General features: G+C 43.2%; 1 protein-coding gene across 2 annotated transcripts in view; it reads left to right on the top strand.

The window, feature by feature from the left end:
* Positions 1 to 23,978, top strand: part of PTN (pleiotrophin) — an 88,079-nt gene that overhangs the window by 53,771 nt on the left and 10,330 nt on the right. For both annotated transcript variants that reach the window (XM_087820998.1, XM_016221958.2), the window contains exons 2-4: positions 13,545 to 13,660; positions 14,442 to 14,615; positions 16,631 to 16,792. In XM_087820998.1, coding sequence (XP_087677124.1) covers positions 13,546 to 13,660; positions 14,442 to 14,615; positions 16,631 to 16,792 — 451 coding nt within the window. In that variant the 5' untranslated portion in view covers position 13,545. The remainder of the gene's footprint in view (positions 1 to 13,544; positions 13,661 to 14,441; positions 14,616 to 16,630; positions 16,793 to 23,978) is intronic.

Consider the following 23,978-nt stretch of genomic DNA (forward strand, 5'->3'; position numbering starts at 1 on the left):
CTCGTTTGTTTCTTTATATTTGGTGCTCAACAGTTTGGATGTGTGTGCCTACGTGAGGCTTCCTTCACACCTGTCGTGCTTGGCCTTTGCTGAGCTTCTTGGTCCTGTGGGTTGATGTTTTCATACAATTTTAGAAGCTTTGGATTGTTTAAATACGTCCGGTGCTACGTTCCTGTCCTATATTCCAGAATTCCTTCCTTGGAGTATGAGTGGTTCTTGAACACTATTCCACAGGACACTTAGGCACTATTCATTTTTTTATAAAATGATTTATTGCTCCATTTTTAAGTGTAGATCGTTCATATTGATCTGTTTTCAAGGTCAGTGACTCTCGGGCTGTGTCTAACTCATTGTTTATCACCCAGCAAACATCTCACGTGTATTTTTCGGTTCTAGAATGTTTGTTCCTTTTTACAATTTCTATTTTTCTGCTGAGGGTCCTCATTTGTTACGGTGGTGTTTCCGCTCCTTCATAGGAATTGTTGGCAATATATATGTATCATATCCGCAGTGTTCTTGCCAGCTAATTCCAACCTTGATGCCATCCTGGGGTGCGTTGCTATTGACTCCAGTTTTTCTTGGTTGTGTCTTGCTTCATAGTTCTTTGGTATCTACTATTTTAAAGCTTTACTTGGTTTAACCGACATACCACAAACTGCACGTATTTAATCTGTCTACCTGAGGGCTTTTTATATATTCTTGTGAAACTATCACCACAATCAAGATAATGAATATATCTGACACTTCTAGCAATTTCTTTATACCCTTTGGTAATCTTTACCTCATGCTTCTCCCAATGCCCCCAAATTCTTATCCAGGTAATCACTGATCTGTGCTTTATCACTTTATGAATTTGCATTTTCTAGAACTTTATATTAAAAAATTGTACAGTATTATTTTTAAATAACTTCCTTCACTCAGCACAATTATTTTGTAATTTGTAAGTGTTACTGTATGTATCAATAATTCTTTTTTTTTTTCCTGCTTAATAGGAAAACATTATCTGAATATGCCACAATTCTTTATTAATTTACCTGTTGATAGACATTGGATTGTTTTCAGTTTGAGTTATTATTAATAAGGCAAGCTGCTATAAATATTTGTTTATAAGTTCTGTGTAGTGCTCAGTTTTCATTTCTCTTGGGAAAATACCAAATTAGTAGAGTAGTTGCATTATATGTTGAGTGTGTTCAGATTTTTAAGAAATTGCCAAAATGATTTCCAGAGTGGTTACAATCAGTTGATTATGAGAGTTAAAGTTGCTCCACATCTTTGCCAACACTTGGCTATGGACAGTCTTTAATTTAGTCAATTGAGTAGGTATGTATCAGTATCACAATGAGACTTTCCTCATAATGTAGAACATCTTTTCATGCGCTTATTTGCCATTTGTATATCTTTGAAAAGTGTTCAAATCTTTTGCCCATAATTTTATTGGATTTTTTATTATTTAGTTATAAATTTTCTTTATGTATTTTACATAAAAAGACTTTGAAATTCACGTATTTTGCAAATATATAGTTATATAATTGATCTTAGTATGCTGATAGGGCATCCTCAAACTGAACTCGCTTATTAGTTCGGGTAGCCTTTTGGGTAATTCCGTTGAATTATAAATAGAATCCTGTTTCTCACAAGCTCTTTGGTGACTCTAGGTATTAAAGGAGAGAGCCTGGTATAGCCTCTCATATATAATCAAGATTTATTGGGTAATGATTTTTTGTGATTTTTTTTTGTGATAATAAGTAATAATCAGTTCCTTTAAAAAAATTTTTTTTAAAAATATATATCTTTATTGATTTCAGAGACAGGAAGGGAGAGGGAAAGAGAGAGATAGGAACATCAGTGATGCGAGAGTCATTGATCGGCTGCCTCCTGCACGCCCCCTGCTGGAGATGGAGCCTGAAACCCGGGCATGCGCCCTGACCGGGATTCGAACCACAATCTCCCGGGTCCTAGGTCGATGTTCAACCGCTGAGCCACGCCAGCTAGGCAATCAGTTCCTTTGCTGGTCCAAATGGAATAGTTGGCAGTAGACCAATACAGAGATCTAGGTCCCTCTTCTCAGTGCGCACTTCCCAGGCGCTGGCCTCTGGCAGAGGTGAAAATGCTGCTCAGTGCTGCCTGGAGCGCCTGCCTTACAGGCCGTGCAGTGCGGACTCTGCCTCCCCGAGTACACGAGGTGGGCCAGTGTTCATTCGCTTAGCAGTGTCGCAGTGAACATGAACATCTGCATGCTGTTGTGTTCATTATGTTTTTAATTGAGTCACTTCACTTGCACAAATAAAGCCACCAGTAGTTAGAGATGCCAGGTGAACCCAGTAGTTAATAAAGCTATCCTGAGTTGTTTAGGAGAGCGTGAAACTCTGCTAATAATCTTGACGGAATTACCTTTCTATTTGAAGTTGAGCTCTACCTATTTTTTTAATGTGGTTTCCCACTGAGCTGGGCTGAATGTGTACGGATTTATGTTTTCAGTCGACACGGGGCATTTATCCATGACTTACCAATACTATTGACTCTTGCTTTGGGACATTCATCTAGTGTGCCAATACAGATGCCTTTCTTTTGACTTTTGCTGCTAAAAATTGAGAAGTGTCCTTTTAACTTTGCAGAAGAGATTCTGGCAAGAGAAGTAGGCACTCTCCTTTTATTATAAATACTGTTGCTTTTGGTTACACAGAAATATGGTTTATACTCTCCTTGTCTTGTTCTCCATCATGAGTTTGTAATCTTGTAGGATTCATGAGATTAAATATAATTCATCCCTGTGCCATTCTTATCACTGTCCTATTGTGTTGCATGTAGTAGGTGGTCACTAAATATTCATGATAATAGTTATGATTTCAAAGCCCGGCCTGCTATGGCTTCAGTTGATCTATACCACATTTTCTTCTTTTACTAAAAAATGGGACTATTTACTCCAAACTGGTCTCTTCTTTTCCCCCCGAAACTTTGGCTTGTTTGATTTCTTGCATTGGAAGTACTTTCTATTCCAAATTTACTTATCAAAAATCAAACCATTGTAAAAGGTTGTTTGCCACCGTCTTTATGGAGAAAATTGACTTAAATTTTAAAAATAAGCTACCCCAAAGCCAAGGTCCTTTAGCTGTTTAAAAAAATAAATACAATGTATTTTAGTTACCGTCACAGAGAACGTCCAGTGCTCAGTCTGTCCCCTGGGACGTCTTTTTATATTTCTGTATGCTTTTCCACCCTCAGCCTGCAATATGATTTCAGTAACCAGAACTTGCTACTGTTCTTCAGAGCCCTGCCATCCTAGGGGAGAAGTTAATTAGCTAATAAAAATAAAGATATAACACATCCAGCATTAGTTCATGCTAAGGAAAAAAAAATAAAGCCAGGTAAGGGCACAAAGATGTGTGAAGTTGGTGCTATTTTAGGCACTGTGGTCAGTTATCATGTTGGATACAAGGCTATTTATTGTTATTTTATTTACTTTTAAACAAATATATAAATGATATCTATGTGTCAAACACGTCCTAAATCTTGTAGATGAATGTAACAACACAAGATAGCCTTCTGTCCCTTAATGGACTTATTACTGAGGGAAGATGTGTAGAAGTGTTATATGCACTGTTATATGCAGACACACGCAGAATCACAGTCACACACGTGCATACTGAGAACTATACTGTTCTTTCAAAAGCTTTTGCCAGAACTTCAGCCCTAGAGAATATTGAATATTCTAAATGTCAGCCACTCTAATAGGATCTCCAAAGGTTGATGGCTTTGTATTACTGGTTGTCTTCCTTAGATGAGAATTTTACTTCATGGCTGCTTTGGAGGAGCCAGTCGAATAGCTGTGAGGAACCTTAGGAATCTCCCATGGTTTCTCAGTGTCTGCCTTTGTTAGTCTCTACTTCCTTTGTGTCTTAAAATGTATGTTTTTATTTGGTTTTTTTTGAACTTAATTATTATTGTTGACACTATTACAGATGCACTCGTTTTCCCCTCCCCTTTGCCCACCTCTCTCCAGCTCTCCACCCCTTCCCTCTGGCCGTCACCACACTGTTTAATTCTGCTCAGGTAACTGCTAGTAGTGGTGATGGGAAACAAGGAATTGAAGGGGACTGAAACCAGTGATGGTTACTAAATATAATGTTCTAGAGGGCTCGTGTCATTTTTTCCGGTTTTCTGTGCTATAGTGCATTGAGTGAATAATATGCCACTTGCACACTCAGGGACTGGGAATGACCGAGTCTATGGAGTGGGCATGGGCCAGTGGGCTCCCGAGATGACGAGGACGGACGGTATTGCATCGGCAAAGGCTTTATGGAGGGTGACGTCCTTGCACGAGGCCTTGGAAGGTGCTGGGGCTTTGCCAGGTGGAGGGGCCTGGGAAAGGACTTTCAGTGGCATGGGACAGCTTGGGACCCACTGATTGAAACAGTGCCTGGGTTTAGAGCATTGTAAGTACCGAAGTGAAATGGGTCTGTATGAGGAAGGAAGGTTTTGAGATTTTACAGACACCTTAGCTTTCGGGAACAGAGGAAGGAAACAGGCGGGCAGCCTGAAGCTGACTTGGGGATAGCGCGACGCTGGGACGGGGAGAAGTGGGTTGCCGTTTCTGCTCAGAGAAAATGCAGCGTTTGGCATTTCAGGACAGGAAGATCCCACCCCGAATGTCAGCGTGTTGTCCTAGCTCAGGTGAAGAGGAAGAGGAAGAGGAAGGAGCGCGGGAGCCGCGGTGTAAGCTCAGAAGGCACCCTGAGAGCGGGCACTGTGGGCCTGCCACGGGCCAGGCCTGTGGAGCTCACGGCTCGTGATCTCTCATCTGTGGGACAGACTCGATGTTCATGTCTCCAGCCAGCGAAGGGATGTTCGGAGACATGAAATGTATTGTTCATTATTTGCCAGAGCTGGGAATCTATGTTTGCTCTCACTTATTCTAAGGCCCTGACTTGTCCCTCTCCGTATCAAGTTGCAACAGACAGATGCAAAAAAGAGCAAAAGGAAACTAGGAAATTCTAAAATTCTTTAAGTCCTTCCTCAGTTACTTTTGATTATAACAAATAAAAGCAGTAAAGAAATAATACAACGAACTCAAGTCCCTTTGAACTCATTTGGCTCCAAAAAATAATTGAGTAAACAGACCTTCACGTCAGTCACATCATAAAGGGAAATCAAGTCCGTTTCCACTGAGTACTTGTTTCGCTTGATTTATTTTTTCTTGTCTCATTGCTGAACGCCTTTGTGTGTTTAGGGTGGAATTCGAAGTAGAAAGCAATTTTCAAGCAACCTACACATCCTTGTAAATATTAATATGGGGCAGAGAGGGAAAGGCTACATGCTTTTTAGTAAAAATGGATTTCCTACTATATTACCAAGTCGGAAAACGTGAATAAAAGAGCACTCTGGAATATCATGTTTAAATGAAATAAACGATGACCATTATTTTTCTAGGGAAAGGTGCACATTTCATAAAATGATGATTTGTTTGGTTATTTTAAAATATGACCTTAGAGATTAGCACAGGTGATAAGCTGGTAAGGTTCCAGGTTTGAGTGGGCTGTTTAGCAATGAGCCACTGGGAGCGAGAACTTGTTGGTTGTTGGTTAAAACTTAAGTGGATCCCGAAATTGTGGTGAAGTGAAGAGAACAGGTCGGTTAGGAGAGGTGGATGACTAATTATTGAATTCCTAAAGAATTACAAAAACTTGGAGACAAAAAGAAGACCCTCTCATCCCAGAAGAGAATAATGAGGAATGACAACTGGTAATTGGGGGCCCCTGATGCAAAATATTTATCAGTAAGAGATGTCTAGCTCTTTCTCAGTCTTATGGAAGAAGCCATCCATAACCATGCCACCCAAATAGTACTCTTCTAATTGCCTTTTTTAAAAAAATATATATTTTAACCCTCACCAGAGGATATGTTTCTTAATTGATTTTCTTTTTTTAGAGAGAGAGGAAGGGAGACCCCCCCCCCCCACACACACACAGAATGAAAGATCCATCAGTACTCACCCTGACCTGGGATTCAACCTGAAACCTACGTCTGTGCCCTGACCAGGAATCAGACCCCACAACTTTTTGATGCCCAAGATGATGCTCCCACCAACTGAGCAGCCTGGTCAAGGCTTTTCTTCTAGCCATTTTTCATCACATAATCTTTTTCATTTCTTTCGCAGAATTTACTACAATCAGAAATGACCACATTTATGAATTTATTTATCTGTTCATCTGTTTACATGTTGTTGATTAACTTCTCATTAAATGTCAGCATTGTGGGATCAGCAGTGCTGCCCATCTTGTTCAACCCCTTGCCTCTATTGCCTAGAACAACTCATGCTACAAAGGATGCAACTCGTATGTATCTCTTATGCATACTATATAGTTTGCGAATAATTGAGTGAATGGGTACATTGTTTGTGCTAATTCAGATATCAACTAACATTAATGTAAATCAATATTTATAAAGTAGTATAGGCAAGGACCTGTTGTAATTAAGTACTATAAATATATTTAACTAAATGAATACCTTCCAGGCTGATGAAAACTGAACGATTTTCCTTAAACTAAATTAAAATAATTGATCATAAGTAAGAGAAGGTTTGATTCTGTGACCAAAATTACAGGAACACGATTAATGTTAATGCTCCATAACAGAATTTCTAGCTATAGTGATTTTGTTTGCTTCCTAGGGAACTTCGGGGAAATGAAATCTTTGGCCTTACCTTAATCCTTGTTTTAAGTTAGTTCACAATCAAGAAAGGGAAATGCAAAATAATTTCCGGCTCTTTATACTTCATGGCATTTTGTCGTTTGTGTCAGAGCTTAGCGAATTATAGTTGGCTCTTTACTTGTCAGTGTAAACTTTATTGAAGCTCAAGCTTCATGAGAAGCAAAAACATCTTTCTTCCCACTTGTCACCGCTGTATCCCGAGGATACAGCTGAATGGCTGGCTCGAGGCAGGTGCCCCCTGAATGTTTAAGGAGCTAATGTGTTCATTTGTGGCGGGGCATGGAAGTGTCAGGAGGCTTTTGGGATCTTCCTGAATCCTCACACAGAACTGAACGATTTTCCTTAAACTAAATTAAAATAATTGATCATAAGTAAGAGAAGGTAGACAATCATATACTTTACAAAGTGTTCCCCCCGATATTTTCAGTACCCGCCAGGCACATCCCAATATTCCTGACTGTATTCCCTGTGCTACGCTTTACACCCCCAAGACTGTGTTGAAACTACCCATCTGTGCTTCTTGATCCCTTCACCTTATCACCTGTCCCCCCCACCGCCGGCCCCACCAACCTTCGTTCTGTCCTCTGTATCTACGAGTTTGTTTCTGTTTTGTTTGTCTGTAAAATATATGATTGTCAGACCACTATGCTGTACATCTGAAACTAATACAAAATAATACTGAATGCAAACTGTAATAGAAAAAATTTTTAAAAAGAGGTTTTTATCATTAACAACAGCAAAAAACAGACGGGGCAGTGACTGATAGCAAAACTAAAACCCAAGGACAGGGTTTAAAAGCAAAACTCAGGACAGATTCTTTCCTATAAACCTCAAAATAAAAGAAGGTGGGAGCAAACCACTAACGAGACCCAAGTGCTGTTGGTGTCTGAACAAAAGCAGGCGGAGCAGCTGACAGGTGTGACAGCCCGAGAACCGGACAGCCCCACGCAGTCGGAGCCCGGAGGCCGACCCATGGTGACACATTCAGGACAGGAACCCATTGTGAGGATAAGCGGCTGGTAATGAAACCGAAATTGGTTAGGAGAGTAACAATAGAATTAAGAACTGACCCTACATTTCTTTATGAATTGTAAACACGATAAAAATAATAGGTGGGGGGAAATATCTCTTTATGAAATTATCTCAACTAATAAACGAAGAGGAAAGAATAGAATTAAAAGATCACCATTTTTCAACTCTCATGTCTTAATAGGCTCAGGTTGCTATAACAAAATCACCATAGACCGGGTGGCTTATAAACAGCAGATTTATTTCTCATACTTCTGGAGTCTGGCGGTCCAAGGTCAGGGTGCCAGGACTGTTGGGATCTAGTGAGAACCCTGTTCTGGGTCGCGGACTGCCAACTTCTCATTGTATCCTCGAGTGGCAGAGAGCAGAGGGAGAAAGCGAGGTCCTTTGGGACTTCTGTAAGGGCACTGAACCTAGTCCTGAGAGCTCCCCGCTCATGACCTCATGGGATCCTAATTATCTCCCAAGTACCCCACCTCCTAAAACCATAATACCACCCCGTGGAGAGGGGGAGGGTTTCAGCCTGTGAGTTTGGAGGCAGGGGGCACACAAACATTCAGTCCATAATATCCCATCAATACTCATTGAGTACGAATGGCTATTGACGTCACAAAAGAGTGAAAACCAGATATTATGTAGCTCCTGGTGAAACAACCCTTTGAATGCCACTTAAGTCATGTCAAAGGGATAGCCCCTGAGGCTGAAAAGACCCCTGTGTCCAGCTGCCAAGGTGCAGCTGAGCAGAGGGATTGAATTCACCATGAATTTACAGTCATCAAAATCCAGAACATAGGATACTTCTGATTAAATAGCCTGGTTTTTTGTAAAAACTAAAAGGCCCTGAAAGAAAGGGATAGAGGAAAAACCTGTATAATTAAAGCAATTTAAAAGGCATATCAGTTTTAAAATCAGACATGTCTAAGGAAATGCACTGAATAAAACTGGCAAGAAATGCAAAGAAATAATTACTCTATAAGTTACCGGTAGAGAGACAAGGCTATAACTGGGATGGGAAACGTAGAAAGCCTTCAAGTGTGACTGGAAAAATAATTTATCTCATAATAATTTACTAAGCTATTTAATTGTCTTGCGTAGTTTCCTGTATCTTACGTTTTATTTTACAATAAAAAGATGAAAGGTTACTATTTCACAGGAATTTAGGCAAGTCCCACAGGATATCCAGAAAGGTGTAGAGCTGTGCACGGTGTGAGGCAGAGCCTTGCAGACCATTCACAGGGCCCTCGAATATACGATTCTGTTTGAGATTCTTGTTGTTTCTAGCACAGCTTCTTCCGTGAATGTCACATCCCCGTGGCAGAGACAAAGGACCGAGACATCATTTTGGAGGAATGTTAAACCCTCTGTTCAATGCTGTGTGTTGGTGATTTCCCCCTGCCCACGAGCTAAGTTGTACTGAGCGGCAGCTATGTGCTGGGGCCCTGTCCTGGGCATCTGGAACAGAAAGAGGGGGGTGGAATGGTTTTTCCACACAAGGACATAAAATACAGTTGCAAAGTGAGATTTTTCCATTTCATTTCATACACGTTAAATTGCATGGACGTGCTCCCTAATTCTCAACGTGGAACCTCTTGACTTTCGGGAACTCCAAAGAAATACTGGGGATGAAGGTCCTGGAGTTTATTTTAGCCTCCCAGGAAGTCAAGGGGCAGAATGAATTTGTGCCCTGAAAAGGCTGCATAGTCTTTTTTTTAATGTATCTTTATTGATTTCAGAGAGAGGAAAGGAGAGGGAGAGAGAGAGAAACATCAATGATGAGAGTCATTGATCGGCTGCCTCCTGCACGCCCCCCGCCTGGGGATCGAGCCCACAACCCAGGCGTGTGCCCCGACCAGGAATCGAACCCCAATCGCCTGGGTCCTAGGTCAACGCTCAACTGCTGAGCCACGCCAGCCGGGCTGGATAGCCTTTAGCTGACATTAAATCATAACTCTCCCTCCCTCTCCTCCCCCCCTCTCATTTTTATCTTGTATTTTGTCTTTTTCTTTGGGATATTAGAAAGCTCAAAGTGTAATGCCTATTATTTCTTACTTTAAAAAAGGGCTTCCTTTTAGTAAGTAATAAGAGTGTGAGGATGAATTAACTTTGTTCAGCAACTAATACTGTATTCCTTAATGTTCTGATTAGCTCTATGTCCACATCTTGCATTTTCGTGACAGGCTTGCAAGTAGTTGCTACAACCACTCCCGCTTTGCAGATGTCAAAACAGAGTTTCGAATGAGGGTGATTTGCCCAAGGACATTCCAGAAATTAGAGGGTGGAGCTGAAGTTGAAGCCAAAGCTTCTGCCTCCAAATCTCATGTTAGTTCTTCCAAACAGATCACTATGGGACCGATTCTAGCATCTTTGTATTCTGTTTACACCCGATGATGACCATCTTTAAAACTTCTAGATCCTATTAATATGCTAAAGAAAAGGGGAGCCCTCTTGCCCTGGCTGGTTTGGCTCAGTGGTTAGAGCATCATCGGCCTGTGGACTGACGGGTCCCGGGTTTGATTCCGGCCAAGGGCATGTACTTCGGTTGCAGGCTCAGTCCCAGGCCCCAGCTGGGGCAAGTGCTGGATGCAATCAATCGATAAGTCTCTCTCCCATCAACGTCTCTCTCTCTTTCCCTCTCTCCCTTCACCCTTTCTGAAAAAGCAATGGAAAAAATATCCTCGGGGAAGGATTAACAAAAGAAAAAAGAAAGAAAAGGGAGCTCTCTTTTCCTTCCAATGAGCTACTTTTCTAGAGAAGAGATCAGGACTTAATAAATCAATACTTTCCCTCTGAATTGCTTTTTTAGCTTTATTTTCCTTTCACCGTTGAGCTTCGGACTTACTAGTGATTGAGATTTCTCAATAATAATTTCCAGACACCAGCCCCCATCAACGATAGTCTTCAACTTAACCATTAAACCCTATGAAATTAAATCTGCCAGGGCAAATACAACGAAAGATGGCAGTAGGAGGGGGTGAAGATTAGTAAATTATTCAAAAGAACTGAGCCAGCTCAGCAAGCATCCTTCGTCCGCTGTTTTAGTTCCCTCAGGGTGAAAAGTAAGTCATGCTCCTGACCACTTTCTTAAGAGCAAGGCTCTTGCCTCTGCTGTTGGAGAGCAGGCAGGGTTAAAAACATAAAACCAGGTATATAGATGCCACACGCAGGGAGAGATTTTGCCTTTATTTGATGCTAAGGACAGAGCCAACTATGCAAATGCCACACGCAAGGGGACCCATTAGCCACACGCGTACTAATTACTCAAGTATTTGCTACCACAGCAAGGCACCGGCATGCTAACTGGCTATCGTTTGGGCACACTGGAATTTTTGGGCTAATATTAATAATCCCTTTTCTAAGCCTCCTTACTCTCTTCTTTCAAAGAACCTTTATTCATTTTTTCTACCCAGCAAAATCTAAGTTCTCAAAACCTAGGCTTAAGCAGAGTGCCAACAAAACATAAGGAAGGGGAGGAGGTGTTGGAATGAAGGAAGAAACTCTCTAACTCAAGCCTGTTTCCAATCATGTATTTTACACAGGTGACCCCTGTACGCACGGACTCGTGTGCGTTTTTCCTCAGAATTTCTAAAGTGGGTAAACGGTGAATTCAGAAATTCAAGCTACAGTTATGATAACTTCTTTAATAGACCACCCTGTGACTCAAAAGAATTTTATGGTTAGGAAATTCTGGCTTATGTGGGATTTTTTTCCCCATGAAATTAAGTGAATTGAATTTATTGTGAAACAGCTTTAAGAAAATAATTATAAAATAAAAACTTAGCAATGCAAAACTAGAAATGCCAAGGTTAAAATTAGCCAGGAATGGCACCTTTCTGTTAATAATTCTGTGTGTGTGTATGTGTGTTATGGAAGGAAGAGTTTTGCCACCTGGCTGCTGCTTCTGTGGGCCCTAAGGTGCACCTGACCTCCCTCCCTGCTCTGTGTGTCACCAGACGCTACAAGGATCGCTCCACTACTTGATCAAGAAGTTCTTTCCAGAGCTGCTCTTTCTCAATGGGAATTTCAGAATTCTCACAACAATCTCCTTCACAGGCTAAATATTTCAGGCATTCATAGATAATCGTTAACCATGACGGCAGGTTTCAACTGGGCAAGCAGTGCATTAACATTTAAAAGTTCTGAATTTAAAAGTGAACTTACCCTTAAAGAAAATTTAAATGAAAAGTTTCTGCCTCCAAAGTGGTTAGCCACTGACAGTAGGTTGTCAGACAGCCTTTAAAGAAAACAAGAGAAGACCTCCTCTTTGGTTCAGTTTACACCAATAATTGTAAACAGTATTTGAATATATAATTTAAAAGTATAGTAGTATAGATGCACTGGGTACTCAACTCTGAGAAGACTTGTGAGTCGTCGCTCATGCCCCATGAAAGGCACAGGAAAAGTGATGGAAACAATAGGAACTTTTCTATGTGACTATCGGCGAGGTAGAGCTATAAACATTTAGCATTAGGAGGAAGGGCAGAGCACCCAATACTGGATTTTAGAAAGTGATGGAAGTGGTGAGTTGCTAATTTGGATTTATTATTCAACCAAAGGACCAAATGACCAAAATATTCATTTTAATTTGTAAATGAAAGATGCTTCATCCATACAATGCAATCTAAAGTCACCAATTAAAACACAATAACATTTCCTGTGTCACAGAGAGGGAGACAAATTCACTGACAAGGATAACATTTCATAGATATTTTTGAATGAGGAAGACATTGCAGAACAGAATGATCTCAATCCCTTTTACGTAAAAGAAGTTTTATTGTTTCCACTCAAGAGAGTGTAAAGTCATCTAAACTAATCCATTACCACTTCTGGAAAGAAGACCCCCAGAGCTAATGACTGTAAGCCATTCTGTCATTTTGATATAAACACTGAGACACACCAGAGGGAGATAAGTAACTGCCAGGTGAGTTGCTGCAGCCCCTGGCTCGGTGTGGCCCCTGGGAAGTGGGCTGTCCTGGGGCTTGGATGGAGACGTCTCATGTTTGCTTTGGCAAGGTCACCACATGGACACTCAGCTGTCACAAGTGGCTTCAGATTCTCAGGGAGTTTTCTAATGTTATTCTGGGATTTTGATTCATATCAAATGTGGAGAATTTTGAATTACGAGTGAGTGTGAACTCTTTGGTGTCCCCCCATTTAGAGGATTTTTAGCGCGTGAGTTTTGTGTGCTTGATAGATAGATATATAGAGGTGTGCTCTGCCTACTTCTGGCTTGTGCTTCCTTCTTTGGTGGACTGATTAATAACACATTGATGATAATAAGAGACTCATGATCATGGAAAATGGTAAAAAAATCAGAGAGATTGGTCAGTACCGAGGTACCTACAGATAACAGCAAACATATACTTGCTCGGGTTGTCCACTCATTGTGTCCACTCAAATACCCATGTGGACTGCAACCCACGGTCGTTTCTAGGAATTGTCAAGAGTTATGAAGACGATAGCTATTGACATCACCAAGTGTCACTGGCTGTCAGGAGACTTACCGTGGGAGTCTGCTCGGACACATGCCATCAAAACCCCTTTGCTCCTGTCACTGTTGAGTCACACGTGGCAAACGGCTGCGTGGAGGCCTGCTGGGGGTGGTCAGCGAATGCGTGACCGGCTGCGAAAGAGCACGCACTGCGGTGGCTGTGGGAGAGAAAAGCTAGACTTGCACGAAACAGAGCTGATACAGCTGGGCCCCAAGTCGGAAGTTCTGGAAATGGAGCCTGGAGCCCTGCTCAAGGAGTCCCGGGGCCTTCCTCTCGACTTGGGCTGACCCGCCTTCTCCTGTCTCTGTTTATCCCTAGAATGCAGTCCCAGCAGCACCTGCAGCAGCGTCGAAAGTTGGCAGCTGCCTTCTTGGCATTCATTTTCATCTTGGCAGCTGTGGGCACTGCAGAGGCGGGGAAGAAAGAGAAGCCAGGTAAGCGGCAGGGCCCGGGGCCAGGCTCTTCCGGACCCCGTCCTCCTAATCCAGAGGCTGACTGTGTGCCCCCTCCCTCCCTCCCTCCCTCCTTCCCTCCCTCCTTCCCTCCCTCCCTCCCTCCCTCCCTCCCTCCCTCCCTCCCCCCTCCATCCCTCCCCCCTCCCTCCCTCCCTCCCTCCCTCCCTCCCTCCCTCCCTCCCTCCTTCCTTCCTCCCTCCCTCCCTCCCCCTCCTCCCCCCCTCCCTCCCTCCTTCGTTTCAAGGAACCTGAGCGACACCCCCTCTCATTTGTGGGCAAGCGCCTTTGCCCTGGCTCCCGGGAGGCAGCCTGAGCCGGGAGTGGCTCCGCCACGTTGGCATCACGCTGTCCTGTCTCTAAGACAGAGAGAGGGTCGTGGGCTTGCATTGAAAAGCTCGTTTCAGCGCCGTTGCTCCCAATGGAATGTGTCCTCATGTTCTAGATTGACCTGTTTTTGACCGTGTTCTGTCATAGAAATGTTTGCCTCTGAGAGGAGACGTCAGTAAGTCACTTGGCACAGCCCCTGGCACGCAGGGAGTTAGATCAGTCTCAGCCGAGGCCCCCTCCGCTTCCTCTCTCCCTTGCCTTGGTCACTCTGTGATTCAGTCACTGTGCCAAGGCCTGTCCAGCCCCTGCTGTTGGCTGGGCACTGGAGAGGGGTAAAAAGCACAGGCCCCGTAATGAGGGGCCCCAGGAAGGAACCCCGTTATATGCAGGGTTGAAGAGCTTTCTGCCTGCTGATTATCTGTCCTTCCTCCAGAAAAGAAAGTGAAGAAGTCCGACTGCGGAGAGTGGCAGTGGAGCGTGTGCGTGCCCACCAGCGGCGACTGCGGGCTGGGCACCCGGGAGGGCACCCGCAGCGGCACCGAGTGCAAACAGACCATGAAGACCCAGAGATGTAAGATCCCCTGCAACTGGAAAAAGCAATTTGGAGGTGAGTCCCACCCTGGCGGCCTCCTCACTTATCTCCCACGGCGGCATAATTCCTGCGTGCTTCCCCCAAGTCTCTTTTTGAGGTTGACTATCATTTATTTTAAATAAGTTTATCTTTTCAGATACGAAAGAATAAGACCTTTTGCCTAACCCCAGGGTTTCTCAGCTTCAGCGCTACTAGCATTTTGGACAAGATAGTGTTGCTCTTTCTTCTAAGTTCCTTGTGTCTTTCTTTCCTCTTTTTAACATTTATTCTCCCCCTTCTCCAGCTCTCTTTCTGTTACTTTCGGGCCCTCTTGCTCTTCTGACCCCTGCCCACCTTCCACACTGGTTCATAGACCTACTTATCAAACCCAGCAGGGCTGATGATGGCCACTTTTCATAGATTTTCCTCCCACTGACTATTGCCAGTCTGCTCATCTACCGATTTGAGGACTCTTTCAACGCTTCTAATTTTAAACCCACTATTGCACATCCAAATTACCTGTGTTGTGTTTTTTTTCATATTCTCAGATTTTTGTCTTTCTTAGCCATGGTGGGACCCACATATTCTGACTGTTCTATAGACAGGTACTCTGTCTTATAGGCCGGTGAAGAAGGGCAATTTCTTTTCATTTTTTATTACCTCTGGGGCACTTTTTATGAATGGACATAAGTCCTATAAAAACCTGGCATGATCCAGATACATGTGACCTTAAATCATGTCTGAGTACCATACAGACCCACCTACAAAGAGTTTTAAAAAGTGTGTCTTAGAGGACTTGTATGTAGAATGTAGAATGAACTCTCAAAACTCACAATTCAGTTATAAAGTGGGCAAAAGGCATGAACAGACATTATACCAAAGAGGATACATGGGTAGCAAGCACCTCAAAAGATGTTCAACATTTTCCCCCAGTAGGGAAATGAAAATGAGAATGAATCAGATGTCACTATACACCGTCCACCTCTCAGAGTTGCTAAAATAAAAAGTAACACCAGATACTAGAGGAGGTGGAAGAACTAGATCATGTATGTGTCACTGATGGGAATGTAACACGGTCCAGTCGTATGGCAGTTTTTTACAAAAATAAACATGTGCTTATCACGCAGTGCAGTGGCTTCACTCTCGGGCAGTGATCCTAAAGAAATGAAAACTTACTGCACCACAAAAATCTGTACATGGATGTATAGGGCAGCTTTATTTGTCATAGCCAAGAGCTGGGAACCAGCCAGAAGTCCTTCAGCTGGTGAATGGTTAAACAAATTGGGGTAGATATACAGGGTGGGACAAAAGTAGGTTTACAGTTGTTCATATGGAAAAATAATACAATAATTAATAAATAATAATACAAAAATAAACTCTGTTTCATGTACTCACAACTGTAACCCTGCTTTTGCCCTACTTTTGGAATATTACTCAGCAATGAAAAGGAACAGGCTATTGAAACACACGACTTGGATAGACCTCCAGGTTCTTATGCTGAGTGGGGGAAAAGAAACACTCTCAAAAGTTTCCATAATGTTTGATTCTGTTTATGTAGATGAATGACAAAATTAAGATGAAAAAAATTCCAGCAATGGAGAACAGAATGGTGGTTGCCAGAGGCTAGAGAGAGAGGGGAAGGGAGGATGTAGGGTAGCTATGACTATGGAAGGCTAGCCCAAGGGACCTGGTGTTGGAACTGTTTTGACTATAAATGGTGGTGGTGGTCATTTGTATCTGCACATGTGATGGAGTTGCACAGAACCAAGCCCCCCACCCCACCCCCATACCTAAATGAATGCATGTAAAACTGGCGGAGCCTGAATAGGGTCTGTGACGTGTATCCATGCCTGTTTCCTTGTTGTGCTATTGCGTCACAGCCATGGATGACATCACAATCGAGGGTATATGGGCTCTCTCTTATTTCTTACAAGTGCATGTGAAGCTACAGTTACTTCACTCCAAAGAGTTAACGGCGAAAGTGCCTTTATTTTCATGGCACTATAATGGGATCTTTCAAGAGTTTCTGTTTGGTCTTCCCCTGCTTTCAGCGGAGTGCAAATACCAGTTCCAGGCCTGGGGAGAATGCGACCTGAATACTGCCCTGAAGACCAGAACTGGGAGCCTGAAGCGCGCCCTGCACAATGCCGACTGCCAGAAGACCGTCACCATCTCCAAGCCCTGCGGCAAGGTGACCAAGCCCAAGCCTCAAGGTGAGCCCCTGCTCTTGCCCCTTGCCCGCAGTTCCAGGATGAATGGACCAACCGACCAGGAAGGGTCTTCAGAAAGGAATTGAAAAAGCCCCATATATTAAGCTTCACACAAGTGCTTTTCTGCAAGCGACTGAAGTCCTCAGCACAGATGGGGGGATTGGACAGTCTCCTGGAACAAATAAACAGCTTAGCGAAACAGGCCAATTAAGACAGTTGCTATAGGGTGGCCTTTTTCCAAGCCCTAAATTGGGACTACATTCTGACAAGTACGAACAAGCTTATAAAGGTCACGAGGCAGAAAATTTAAAGTCAAGTCTTTCCTGGATTATCTAACGTATGTAGTTTACATGATGACATCAGTTAAATTATTTTACAGTTTCCTTTTTCACCGCATACCTTGATAAGTTTTGTCTTTCTTATACTTCTTCCAGAGCCTTTATTTTCTTTTTTAGCTTACCAACTACATTTATCACGGCATTTTTGAATCATATAGAGCTAGCTTTCTATTCATTTCCAGAAAGTCAGACCCTATTCTTATGCTGGAGAGAGTAAATATCAAACTAAAACCAATATCATGGGCATGGTTTCCTACAAATAGACTCCCAGCTGAGGGAAGACAGACTCTTTTAACTCCTGGGTGTTATAGGCTGAATTGTGTGCCTCTCTCCAATTTAAATACTGAAGTCCTAACCCTCAGTATTTTAGAATGTGACTGTATTTGAAGATAGGGCCTTTAAAGAGCTAAAAATTAAATGATATCATATGGACGGCCCTAATACAATATGACAGGCATTTAAGAGGAGATTAAGATATAGACAAACACGGAGGTAAGACCATGTGAAGGAGCAGGGAGAAGAGGCATCGAAAAGCCAAGGAGGGAGGCCTCAGAAGAAATCAACCCTCTCCACACCTTGACCTTGGACTTCTAGCTTCAGGAACTGTGGGAATGTAAATTTCTATTGTTTAAGCCACCGACTCTGTGGTATGGCGCCCAGCCCTAGCAAACAAACACAATGAGCCTCAGTGAACTCTAAATTAAAATATCTCCTCGGTCTCTACTCAGATTTGAGCTTAAAAAAAAATGGACCTGAAAATTCACTTTGGCCAGATTAATTATAAGGAGAAACTCAGAAAAGCAAACATAAAGCTCATAATATTGGAGAAAAATATCCCCAGAAATCAGAGAGGATGGGCTTGCTTGCTGCTGGTGTGAGAAAGGCCTCATTTCACAGGCTTAGCTCTTCAGCCTCTGCTGGAGTTGTCCGTGGAGATGGTTACCTCTGACTTCGGGATGGCCAGGTGTAGGCTGGATGGACTGCAGAGGACACGCTAGGACTCAGGCTGCCCTTTCCAGGTCATGGAAATGTCGGCTGGTTGTATGTGTATTTGGAAGGTAGGGCGTGGGGTTGGGTCAGGACTCTGTGCATGTTCCAACTTCACAAATGTCACTTGTCTGGAGACAGCTACACAGTTCTAATGAAAAATAATGGCCACATCTATTCAGTGAGACATTTCCAACACTGGAAAAACTTAGATACAGTTTTCAAATTTATGTTTAACCGAAATATTCAGCATAAAAATAGACTGAAAAAGAAAAGGGGTGGAAGGAAGAAGTCTCTACATCCTAGCGCAGTGGTTCTCAACCTGGGGTGCGCATTGGAATTTTCTGTGAAAACTTACAAAAACGCCAGCGCCCAGCCAAAATCCAGACCAACAGCAGCTTGCTTTGAAAATGAAAGTATTCCTTAGAAGATTTTAATATCAGCCCAAATTGAGAATTACTGCTCTAGTGTGAAATTCATAGAGACGACACACACACACACACACTGTGCACACACACGGACACACATGCACATGCTGTCTTGTTCTCTGTTAATGGGTAGAGAGAAAGAATTAGGTGGTGGATGCTATGGGAAATGTTAAAAGCCTGGAATAAATAGGACAAAGCCGGGATGTGATTAAGGAAGACCCCTCAGGATGTCTGGTAAATGCGTTCAGTGAGGACCCCTTGGACTAGGGCATAACTCACTTTTTTACATTCACCCTGTGTAATGAAGGTGAACTGTTTGGTTCAGGATCTCACCTGGAAAACGATGATAAAAATATCCCAAGTGGGTAGACATTCTGTAATTTTTCGTGTATCGACTATCGCGGTTGTAATTCATTGAAAACGGGATCCCCCTGAGCGAGCTCCGTATCTCAGCAGCAGTTGTGCATTTTATAGGCCGTGGAAATGCGGCCCTCACCTTGTGCATAACTTGCTTTTGGTAAAACTAACCCGTCCTTTCTCTTTCCACACGAAGGGTTTCGTGAACGTTGTTTTGGCAGCAGGCACTCTGAACAAAGAAAAATCTTATCACAGGAGTTGAGCTAGGGAGACGTGTCAGACAGATTTTCTTAATGAGACGCACACACACTTTCCATGACAGATGTCGCCTGGTTGAAGCAAAATGAAATCAGTGGCATGTGTGGGCCGTGTCTATTTCTGTGCTGTTTTTCGGAAACAGCCATGAATGGATAGTACAGCTTTCCCTTTGAGAGCCTCCAACCTTAAGGTAGCTCATCTTTTCTGATTAATGGGAAAGCAAATAATAACAAAATGGAATCTACATTATCATTAGTATTGTTCTGTTTCCGCTCTTGTGTCTTGACCTAGGTGCTTGATATATGTTATTTCATAAAATCCCATAGAAATAACATATATCAAGCACCTAGGTCAAGACACAAGCAGATATACTTTTGAAGGAAACTGAGCAGATATACTTTTGAAGGAAACTGAGGCCCCCTGGCTAATTTGTTTGCCCAGGGCTGCATCTCCAGTAAATGGCAGAGCCAAGATTTGGCTGACTCTAAGCTCATGTTCTCTTCTGTACCCTGCTGATTTCTCACCTAAACCACATGTAGGTATAAGCTAACCTCCGCGGGCTTCATTTGCCTTTGAAACAGGAGAAGGTAAGCTTCTTAAAGCCCAACAGGATGACCCCCCGAAAGAAGAAGACGTTTTCTATAACATTATTTCTAAAACTATTCTGGAAGACACCCATCAGAATAAAACTTTCAGGAGGACAGGGGTCTGGCCTGTTTTGTTCTCTACTGTATCCCTTTTGCCTAGAACGATGCATAGCACACAGTAGGGCTGCATTTATATTTGTATAATAAATAAATGCTAAAGGGAAAAAAGGTTTCACAGACCAAATCCACCGGAGACTGCTAGAAGAGTTCATGTAACTAAGCTTTTCTCAGAGTTACATAGTTATAAATCGTTTCCTCCCTTTATTCGGGAAAGAATGTCATCCATGCCTTTTCCTGTTTTAACTCAGCGCAGGGAAAGGGTAGAGGGAGGTAGGGACCCCGCTAATTTCCAAAGGAGCAGTGTGATCGGCACTTTTTATCATTTAAGCTTTAGCTCAAACTCTCTGCCATACGTTTTGTTTATCCCACTCTGTGTATGAGAAAGCATAGGCCCAGAGAGGTTAAGCAACTTCCCGGAGGCTTCACAGCTTGTAAATGCTGGAACCAGGATTCAAATTCAAAGGCAGACTGACACCAAACGCCTGCTGCCTTTTTTTAACATCACTGTGCTGCCTCTGGGTATTTTAAACTGTGGGACTGTGTCCATATTATGTCAGTCTCTATGTCCAGAATCATTAAATAGTAGAGCTCCTGGGGACCTGGCCCATCATCTGCTGTTACCCTCATTTGACAGACGAAGGACAGAAAAATCAGTGATTCCTCCAAGTTTATCCTGTCGTTTAGCAGCAGAATTAGCTCAGGTTTTCATTCTCTTTGGTATCATTTTCTGCCCTTTTTTCAAACTTGGGAATTTCAGGAAAGGAACCTTTCCTAGCTGCCAGACTTTCCAAAATAAACGGCTTAGGGTATTGTGCTTGAGGAAACTCAGTACCTTGTTAAGAGAGAAGTAAAATTCTTTCATATCACAGCCACTGAGCTTATAGCAAGAAATTGTCTTTTTCCCCCCAATCATTATCTTTCTCATTGAATATAGGATCTGGCTCTGTTTTATTTGTCCTTTGTTTGTTTGTTTTAGAGAACTCTTTTGCTTGGCCTCTTCAGTTGGGGGCAGTGATAGTGGATTAAGATGCGGACACATGATTTTCAGTGTGAAAACATAGGCTTTAAATTTTAGAATAGGTCATAAAGATGTTGGTAAGGCTTGAGGCTACCCAGCATTAAATTAAGGGAAGACTGGAGATATTGTTGTGACTTGATTACTGATAATGAGATTAAAAGATTAAAGGACTTGGGGAGAGAGGGTGCTTCATACCTGGAGTTGCCATCTAAACTGGGAAATTACTACACATCCCACGTGCTTTGATTAAAAAAATTGCCTTAAACTTCAGCACGTGCCGGTTGAGCAGCATTGCCTCTGGAGGGATAGAAGTGGTCCTTCCTTCTGCTCTCAGTACCGAACAGGCTCTAACTCTAGCTTTAGTCCACAATTTCAATGATACTAGATACCAAGTTGGAAACTCTTACCTAAAGGTTCCCTTGCGCTAAAACCCATTTAATTTGAGGAGACTTAATCATACACACCTGTATTCTACACCCAAGAGAGTCTTGATAACCTTATGTAGACAGAAGAACTCAGACACGCACAATTGGAATACAGCTTTTCTGGGGATAGGGGCAGGGTTACTCAGGGGAAGGTCATTGATTGAAAGATTATAACCAGAACTTGCTGAATTGCTGCCAGAATCTAGCCGGGACTGGGATAAATCGGTGAAATGTATGATTGTGTTGGACACTTGAGATCTTAATTTCTTAAGAAAAGATATAGTGTTAAGATTATTAAGGAAACCCTGTATCTGTCAGGGATGTTTGGCAGCAAGATCTACTCTAGCTAGAGAAGTAGAAAAGGTTTCCTCAAGGATATTACATAGCTCACAGAATCCCTAGGAGGGTCAGAAGATCTGCCCTGAATATTGCATTTCCAGGCGACAGGTCCAGGAGAAATGTCTGATCACACCCCATGTGGCTGATGTAGCAGACACCCTCCTGTTGGAATCACCCACTGCTCAGCACCAACTGTGCTAAGAATCACACCCTGGAAATTCCACTGTGGCTGCCCTCACCTGCAAAACCAGACATGGCCATCTCCTTTCTTGCTGTAATTTCCAATCTCTCCAAATTTGCCCCCCCTTTTTTATCTTTACCTGAGGGCATGTTTAGAGAGAGGAAGAGAGAGAAAGAGAGAGAGAGAGAGAGATTGATCAGCTGCCTTCTTCCATATGCTCCCCAACTGAAGAATCAAACCTGCCACCCAGGTACGTGCCCTGACCTGGAATCGAACCGGCAACCTTTTGGTGCATAGGCCAAATTTGGCTATTTTTCCCTAGGTACTCACTTCTACTTCTAAGACTCTTTTAACTTTGCCTGATTGATGGAAACTCAGTCCCATATAAAACGTTGCTGCAAGGGAGTCAGGAAAACATCTCCTTAGCTTCGCAAACTCTACCTATAAATACAGGAGGAAAAGTTGGAAGGTCTCGGGTTGGTCTTTACTGAGCAGTCTGCCAGGGGCTCTGGAGGGGTGTTGGACTGTGCTCGAGTTTAATGCTAGACTTCACCATGAGGCCTCGATGCCATTATGTGGAGAAGTTGCTGAGCGTTATCTTATATTGGGGACAGCTGAGTGCTCCACTGTGGAAAGAGTTAGGTCTCCTCGTTGGAGCCATCGGTAATGTGCTTTTCCAGGCTTCGGGGATACTTGGGCTGTGGACCAGAGGCGAAGTTGGAAACATGGTCAGTCTGTGCTGACGGCTCTGTCTAAAATGTCAGAGCAGAGAACTCTTCAGAGGGCAAATAGATCTTCCCCGAGCCACAGGTGCTTTTCAGGGATCCCCTTGGAGGGTGAGCTCACTGTGGAACTGGCCAGGCGGAGCTGCCAGGATGGGGAGCCACAGCCCCGGCCTACAGGCGGTCACGCCTGTGGGAGCAGAGCAGCCCATGGATCAGGCTTCTGGTCGTTACCACTGGAATGAGGAGTCTAGAATCAGGGCTTGTGCAGGAGGCGACCTGGCCTAATGATCACCTTGGAACATTCTAGAATCTTGAGTAATTGTTGACATGGAAATTATTAGTTGTTACTTTTTAAGTAAGGTGCGTAAGTAAGGGGTACGGTGGCTCCTTTTGATGCCAACGGGGCAGCATGGGATGATGTCGGCCTCCGAGTTTGCCTGGACAGAAGGCTATTCTCAAGTGGTACCGTCAGAAGCAGGAGCACGTGGATGGGTGTCTGGGTCACAGGGGGCCCAGGGAACAGTGTTCATCCCTCCTGCGGTCCTGTCGGCCAGTTCACGCTCTGCTGGTACCAGACCCTTGTTCAATTCCCCTGCTCACGATAACCCCAATTCCTTTTATTATCTTCCCAGCTCTTTCTAAAAGCTTTGCCATCTTGTTGCTCTTATTTTTGGACAGTTGCCTAGCCCGCTCTTAGGTTTGACGATTCATCTTCAAAGATCAAAAGAACGGCAACTGTTTGAGTGCAAGACTCAGCTGCGTGTGGGACACAGCTCTTGGCAGCTGATGATTAAATGGAAAAAGGGTCAGGAAAGTGATATTCCCAGCATTCTCAATTCTCTCCTCTCTAAATAGATTCTTTTGTTAGTTCTTTTAAAGATAAAAGACGTTCCCCCACAATTTTTTTCCTATTTTCTGGGCTCTGATGTCCTCAGGAACGAGCATGGCAACACCCTGTGGATGAGCTTTGCCAGGCTGGTGGCTTCTCACTACACTGAGAGAGGTGAAGGGGCAGAATCCCACTGCAGGCTCGCCCGGGATGGGCTCCCTCCCCCGAGGCCCTGGAACAGGAGGTGGGGTTTGGACGGCGGCTGGCCTTGCCTTTGACCAGAGAGAGGCAGCCAGCCTGGGGTGCCTTGTGGGAATTTTGTTCTTGATTAGAGGAAAATACTCTTACTCAGTTTGGTCTCAAAGTTTCGATTTCTTTTTTATCCTGCTTGTGAAAATCTTTGAACATCTGCATTTTATTATATTTTATTTTTTTATTTAAGCCTTTAATCCATGGAGCGTTAATTCTTGTGTATGGTCTAAGAAAGTGATCCAGTTTCATTGTTTGGCATGGGTCTGTACAGTTTGCCCAACACCATTTATTGAAGAGGCTGTCTTTAGGCCATTGTATATTCCTGCCTTCTTCGTCATAGATTAA

This window comes from Miniopterus natalensis, chromosome 10 (assembly GCF_054644295.1).
Source record: "Miniopterus natalensis isolate mMinNat1 chromosome 10, mMinNat1.hap1, whole genome shotgun sequence".
In the NCBI taxonomy this organism is placed as follows: Eukaryota; Metazoa; Chordata; class Mammalia; order Chiroptera; family Miniopteridae; genus Miniopterus; species Miniopterus natalensis.